Source organism: Apis dorsata, unplaced genomic scaffold, assembly GCF_000469605.1.
Source record: "Apis dorsata unplaced genomic scaffold, Apis dorsata 1.3 scaffold_676, whole genome shotgun sequence".
Lineage (NCBI taxonomy): Eukaryota > Metazoa > Arthropoda > Insecta > Hymenoptera > Apidae > Apis > Apis dorsata.
In genome coordinates, this window is record NW_006263858.1 from 207,942 (window position 1) to 216,579 (window position 8,638).

Genomic DNA, 8,638 nt, shown 5'->3' on the forward strand with positions numbered 1-8,638 from the left:
TTCTTTATAATTTATTATTTTAATATTTATAATAATATATATATATATAATTTTTATATAATATAAATTAAATTTCTGTTACTAATAAATATTTTTCATTATAGGACCTTACAAGACCGAGTTATGCTCAAGTAGCACAACACTGTCGCGAACTACCTTGTACAAAACATAAGACAGATGAAAGGGATGGGAATGTATAAATCAATATGTAAGTAAAAATTTTTTTATTTTATTTAAATAAAATTATTTTATTTTATTAAATATTTTGAATATAAAATTAAAGATAAAAATAGTAAAATAAGTATTTTTACAGATACTATTGCAGTGAATTTCAATATTTAGCTGTTATTCTTCATCTGGATTATATGGATTATGTACCACTGCTTTTTATCCTACACTGGATATAGTGGGTATGAAGAAAACTTTTTACATTGTACAGTGACTTCGCCTACAATGAATGTGGTATCAATTAACTATGAATCATAAAAAAATTGTTTGAAGAAACTCTAATTCGCTGCATATTTAAAAAAAAATACGTTTGCTGGCAGGATAATACATTGTGTAGAAGAGTATTGTTATTGCTTTTGTTCTGTGATTTTGGAGGTACATATTTGTTAGCTTGTAAAAATGTTAAACTAAGGTATTAATCTTTTAATTCCTTTCTCCTCTCCCCTTTCATAGCACAGGGCCGTAACTGGGAAATGTTTATCTTTGTGCCAAACCTTGCTATGTGCGTACAGCTTAATGAATGTTCAGAGTGCAACGAAACTTATTCTCAAACAGAATTCTGATTTAAAAAAACGAAAAAAAGAATGTAATTTCTAAAACAGATAAATCATAAGGATACTTAATTTGAAAAAATTAATATATTTCTGTTTTCATGTAATTTTATATATTTCATTTACATTATTTATAAACAAGATTTGCATATTTTCCAGAATATTGATGACAATTATAATAGATGATATTAGAATATAAATAATTAATACACAAATGAAATATTTACGGTATCATGTATCTGTGTTTTTATTTCTATGCAAAATTTGAAGTAAAAAAAAAAATAAAAAATTGATTTATTGATAATATATATATTATTCATAGTTTCACAATTATTATTTACAATGATATATAACTTATCTTATTTGAGGAAAATATAAAAAAAATTACTAACATTTGTTGTAGGTTTTAAATTAATTATAGAATCTATATTCTAGTATTTTTTTTATCATTATATTTATAGGTAAAAACGATATTAAAATATTTTGTAATTATTTCATAAATAACAGATTAATTAAAGTCCAATTGCATTCAATTATTTACAAATTAAAAATTATTATTGGTTTGTTATATTTTCTTTATTATATTTAAATACTTAATAATTAATATTTTTAATAATAAAATTTATTATAAAAAAAAAGATATTTATAATCATATATTTATCTAGAATATTAAAAAATATGTGTTAAATGAATTGTGTATATTTGTTTCACAACAATATCATTATAAAACAAAAATATAAATTTGATATATTTACTTATAAAATTATTTATAGGTTCTAAATAAAATATGATACAAAAAAATAATAAACAAAATTAAATTAGAATTAGTATATTTTGAAAATATAACATTCCATGTTGTTTCAAATACATTTTAATTCCTATTAGAAGTTTTAAAATTTGTATTTCAAATAAATCAAAATAAATTACAATAATAAAATATTGTTGTTTAATATTGTTATTGATATTCTGGAAATGGTATATAAATATATCTTATGTTTATTTCAAAAGAAAAGAAATTGTTATGACATATTTAGGCACCTATTTACGGCACTGACTTTTCTGTTTAATATTACCGTTACATGAAATAATATACAATTTAGAATTATGCTTTGGCAGGTAATATAAGAGTTATCAGAAACATGGTCTTTGAGCACACGTTTAAGTGCCTCAAAATGTTGTGTATATTACAGGAGCTTGGCTTTAGATGTTATATAATTATATGTACCTATACATTATAGTAAATAACGCATATGATATATTTGTTACTGATATGCGTACAGAAATTGAAGTACTAATGAATATTAAAGGAAAACCAATCTCCTGAACTATAAAACAATTATTACCAACATGTATAATTATACTTTACATTTATAATACTGCCTTTTAATTTTTTATATCTGAAATGATTAGTCGCAATGTTGGATATACAGAAAAATTTATTGTCAAATGTAAATGCATTAAAATATTAATTATTTCAGTTTAAATCGTGGTGCTGTAAACACTTTGCTTTAGTCTCAGTCTTGTAGCACAACTTATAATATACTTTCAAAATTTGATGTAATACAGTTGATTACATCAAAAAACAAGTACAGTATATATATATATACACATATATCTTTTCATTAGTAAATTCACTAAAAAGTTTGATATTTTATATTATTATTGAATGTAAATGTGTCACATTGTTTTGCTATCGTTTATTTTTTCTGTTTTCTTTGTTTATTTTCCTTTTTTGTAATTGGGCATAATATAAATAAAAGAAATATATTAAAATGAGATATCTTAGAAGAAAAATAAAACTAATTTTGACTGCAATATATTCTTTATTATTTTTTTCTAATTCATACAATGTATGAATTTAGTTCAATTTTTAATTGTGTCAGTTAATAATAAAGTTTATTTTTTTGCAGTTATATAAATGAAAAATTGTTTCATTAATGGTACATCATGTATGTGCACAGTATTTTTATTTCAAATAAGATCGATATTGTTTAATGCTATGTGTGTATTTTTAATACTTTAAAATCGAATAAAAATAACGAGGAAATACTTAATAATTAAATGATATAGTAATTCGTCAAATTAATTTACTTATATAAAATGTACATTAGTGTGAATTTACTGATAAAAAGATTAATATAAATACAAAAAATATACATACGTATAAATATACATATATTAATATATGCATACACATACATGTATGTATATATTTATGTACGTATGTATGAAAATTGGATAAACATTACAATTTCTTGATAATGGAGTTTTAAAAAACATAAACAATGTTAAAAGTGATTTGTCTTACTTTATGCGTTACCCCATAAATTATGTATAGCTAATTATGTGTATGCTTTGAATATTCGTTTTAATTATTGCTACGAATTATATGTAAAAAATTTGAAAGTTGATTCCTCTCTATACATTGTCTTTACTAAATGTATGGAATTTAATGTAAGAAATACTAAGCTGTTGGTATATTGCATACTTGTATCATATAAAATGAAAAGTAGCACCAATACCTTGGATCGTAATGATTTGTTTTTTTCAATAATAAATTATAAAGTTATGTGAAATAATTATTTGTAAAATGCACAAGCTGGAATATTTTAAGCTTTGTATAAGTAAAATTGATATAGTGAAAATTTTCATGTTAATAAATTCTACGTAATTAATAAAATAGTAATTTCAAATCATTACATAAATAAAATCATAACATTATAATTTGAATTCGTTTTATTAATATTAACATGGTCCAGGGTAAGGGTGATAAATTGAAATAAAATTGTGATTGGAATGTAAGGAAAAAAATACATTAGAACTTTGTTCTTTTTTAATAATCTTGTCACAAAATCGTGGCTGATAAACTTACGTTAACTCATTCATCAGAATAAACTGTGATTAGATTGAAGTCCAACAGAAATACAATGTATAACGTACTCCGTTTCATAGGCTGCAGGCCTAGAAAGTCTGATTTTTTAACTACTATGGAAACTTGTGTATTATAATATGATCTATGACGTTTGTTTATTACTATGTAAAGTGACAAATTTCAAAATTAAACATTAATTACTGTTATTGGTTTTACTTTTACTTTACTACAACTTTAAATCTCACATTATGTTATATATATTTTTATTAGAAACTGTATAAATGAAATTTAAACGAAATGTGGCCTAGCAATATGAATAACATAGAGAAAGTTGAAGTATTCCAATAAATACGATAAATTGATGAATTTGTATACATATAAAGAGAACCATTTCTGCATGTAATTTTATTCAGGGCATAAAGAAACTGCCATTATCTTCAAAACAAGAGACTGACAGTATCTTTACACAAGATGCAGATTCAATATAAATTACAAAATTTCTTAAGTATTATTCCAAAAAAAGGCAATTATTTGCATATACAAGGAACATAAAAGAAAAAGCAAACACATATACAAAACAACACGGCTTTATACGTTACAAGGAATCAAATCAAATTATATATATATTAAATATCTATTGATTAAATAATTGAGATACATCAAACATTATCTTATTGATAATAATATTTCAAAATTATGAATATGAATTCAAATATGAATAGTAATTACATGCTCTAATTTCATAAACTTTAAAATATAAATATTGAATGTGAAAAAATTATAATTAAAATTATAATAGTTTGATTCATTGTTAATCTTTATTAGAAAGCAGAATTTTTAAATTAATATCATTTTACGATATATGATATCAACGTCGATAATATTATATGTACAACCATAATGTAATCATTTAAAACTTTATTGTCTTCCTTTATTAACTTACATAATATTTCATATATTATTAATAGAAATTAATATCAATTATTAAATTTTCGTTTTTATTATTTAAAATATGTTTGTAATAAAATATAGAATGTAATAATACAAATTTATTATTTTGTCTAAGCATATAATTCTTATGTAAAAAAATATCTACATATTTAATAGTATTTATTAATTTTGTATTTAATTTTTTTATGTTATTTACACACAAAATTCTGTAAAACAAAGGAATTAGAAAATTTTAATACAATTGTTTAACAAGAATAAGTGAACTATGCTTCTTCTAGAATTTAAGTTTTCATTTTATTTAATATGTAATATATATAATTTCAGATATATATTATTTACAAATATTAAACTAATTTTTTTTGAAAGTATAATTATTTTGTTCCTCAGATAAATAAATATTTATAAAAACAAAATAATTTAAATTACAAATCATAGAAAAAATTAAACATTCGTATAACTTTAACTTGTGTATTTTATATTTTATATTTTATATTTTAAATAAATATATAAGGAACAATAAAAATGTATTATAACAAATTACGATATATTATATATATATATAATATATTAAAAAGAAAAAAGTTTTTAAATAAGTTTAATGAAATTATAAAAGTAATAATAAGTAAAAAAAGAAAAAAAAAAGATTTGTTATTTGTCAAAAATGTCATAAACATATTCGAATATTTATCGTTTAAAAAATAATATTAATTTCTTATATTATCTAAAGTCTAAATATTCATCAAGGATTATTCTAAAGATAATTCTAAGCATTGTATGAAAATAAAAATTTTTTAGCAATTAATATTGTTTCATTAGAAGACAAAATCAATATGGAAAATCGATTTTAAAAAATAATTAAGAATAAATATAAGATATTTATTCTTATATATTCTTTTATATAAGATATTTAAAAAATATCAACATGAAAGTAGAAGTTCTTCAAGTTTCAAAAAAATTATTCATAAATTCTTTTTATTGTTAAAGATGTTAAAGAAAATTCTTAAGTGTATAGAAATTAATCATTAAAATGAAAAAAAAAAGAAGTTGGAATTGCCAGTACTTAAAGAAAATATGTAAAGACTGCATTTTGAAGAAAATAATTTATAAAAAAAATGCTACAAATTTATGGGATTTCTTAAAATAACGATTTAAAGAATGATTGTGCAAGAATATTACAATTATCCAAAAATTTTATAGTCATTTTTGTTTTTCCATTAAAAATGAATAAAATTATATGAATAAAAGTATAAATAATACTGCAATAAAAAGAAAGAATAGAAATATTATTGGATAGGAAAATGGTAAAAATTGACATTTATGTAATTCATAACATTAAATTGTTTTAAATATATTAAAAAATATAAAAAATAAAGCTAAAAAAAATCTATTTTCATAAAAATAGATAGTTATTTCACTTTTAAATTAAATTTATAAAATAATCGAACATTTTTGTGACAAAAATTCATATTTTTTCATTTTTTTTTGTATGTTAAATAATTTTGGATAAATTAACAATTTTTTTTAAATATTTATACATATTATATTGTAATGTGTTTTGTATATAATACATTTTTGTTGTTCATTAAAATGTTTTTTGAAAAACGCTTTTCGAAATGTTTCAAATTGAAACTTCTATAGAATATTGAATTTTTATCTTAGATTTACAACATTAATGATTTTCCTAATGAAAATATACAGTTTGCAGGAACAATAATACAATAATATGAAAACAATTTTTTTAAACATTTATAAAACTATTATAATGACCATTTTTGCAATCAACTATAGAAAATTATAATTAAATATGAATGTAAATAACTTAATAAATTAAACTTATAATTTCTCAAATCGATATAGCAAGAACACATCATGATATACATATTAAAAAATATTTAACAAATAAATTTAAAATTTAACAAATATTTTATTATATTATTTATAAATTAATTTAATAAACATTCCTAACAAGATTAATATTTATTAGTAGTTTGCATATAATATACCTGTATAATTTAATAATGTATTATGTAAATGATAAAATTATAATTTATGAATTTGTTTATTATACTAGGCACTGGACTACAATGTTTAAAATAATTAAATTCAAAAATTTTCAGAAAGTATATATAAATATTTTTTAGTAAATGTATTTTTATTCATGTATAATAAATATTTCATTTTGTGTAATATAACTTACAAAAAAGAAATTCTATATGCGAAATTTTTATATTAAATATTATTACGTTATAATACATACGTTTATATGTAAAATAATATATACACACAGCTGTATTACATTAAATCAAATTATTTAAATTTAAAAACATATTATGATAATTATAATTTATTATGCTCAAATGAAAAAATTAATGAATTAAATATATTATATCATAGATATCAATATTATCATATTTACAAGTGAAGAATTAAAATAATCAAAATAGAATTATGCGTTAGAATTTAATAATATTAAATATAAATAGCGATTGATCTAACATCGCAATATTTATTCATTGATCAGAATTTTCTGATATGCTTTATACAATTTCAAATTATAAGAATACATATGCAATACTTTTAATAAATTGTTAAGAATTATATATTCTCTACAAAACAAACTTATTGTTTAAATAGAAAGTATGCATTACTGCAATAATTCTGTTGTGATGCGATACATAAGAATTTAAAATATATGCAATACATATTGTCTTAATAAAATTAATTTGAAATAATATTTTTGGGTCCAAAATATAAACGATTTTCGATATAATTTAAATTAATATAATCATTAATCGTTTGATTAAATTCTAAAATTTTTATTGAAAAATTTAAAAATTAATGTAAAAGTTTTTTTTTTAATTAAAACTATATATAATGGATATTTTAATTTGTTCATTAATTTCTATCTAATAATTAAAATATATTTTCATTGTGATAAATATAAATAATAAATAATTTTAATTGTGATAATATAAATAGTATATATTTATATTATATTATATTTTTATTCGTTATCTTTAGTTATCTTATTTTATAGTTATCAATATTATTTTTTTTTATTTTTTTAAATGATAAAAAATGAGAAATGTTCTTGTTAATTAAATCTCGTTATTGCTTCTGTAATATTTAAAATATGTAATGTACGTCATAATATTATCAGTTACATTGCAAACTCGTTGTATGTTCAGTGCCTTTTTACATATATTCATATATATATAAAAAAACAATTGATCCTTTTATATTTATCTTCCAATCTTCATATGAAGAAATTCGATATAAAATAATTTGTCAAAAATTTCTTGTATTTTTTGCTGATCGAAACAAAGATATAAAATAATATAAAACTTAATTGAATATTGGCTTATTATATGTAAATATAAATACACGAAATAAGCCAAATTTGAATTAAGAGAATTATTTACATACACATATATACACATAATTTAGTATCAGTATACTCTTAATTTAAAACACATTATTTTTAAAAATAACCGCATATTTTTATAAATTTCGGTATTGATACAATGATTTGCTATATAAATAAATATAAATAAATAAAAATATATATATATATTTAAATATATATATATTATACATAAAAGATATATAAGAATATACGCGATCTATGATAAATGATATTTATATAGTTGTACGTTATCAAAGTAATATTGATATAAAATACAAAAAACTATATATGTATTAGCTATATATATATTAATTTATGGCGCAGCATATAAAATAAAATTTAATTATGCATATTTAATTTTATGTTTGATGTATCTATATCTACGTTTTTTCAATCTATATAATAATTATATATTTGTACATAAAAAATTCATTTGTTGCGTCCATTATATAATTAAAAATTATTCTGTAAATATTATAAATAAAAAATAAATAAATATAATAAAAAATGAAAAATCTATTTATATATTAAAATTATTGTTTGTAAAAATTAATTTATTAAAATGTGATAATATAATAATATAAATTAATTTAATTTATTATTTATTAATTTAATATTAATCAAAATTTG

General features: G+C 18.9%; 1 protein-coding gene across 7 annotated transcripts in view; it reads left to right on the forward strand.

The window, feature by feature from the left end:
- Window positions 1-854, forward strand: part of LOC102680818 (la-related protein Larp4B) — an 11,723-nt gene extending 10,869 nt beyond the window's left edge. For 6 of the 7 annotated variants that reach the window (XM_006622206.2, XM_031513574.1, XM_006622207.2 and 3 more), the window contains 2 exons: window positions 105-208; window positions 314-854. In XM_006622206.2, coding sequence (XP_006622269.1) covers window positions 105-200 — 96 coding nt within the window. In that variant the 3' untranslated portion in view covers window positions 201-208; window positions 314-854. The remainder of the gene's footprint in view (window positions 1-104; window positions 209-313) is intronic. The other variant, XR_422638.2, reaches the window with a different exon arrangement.
- Window positions 855-8,638: the final 7,784 nt, after the last annotated feature.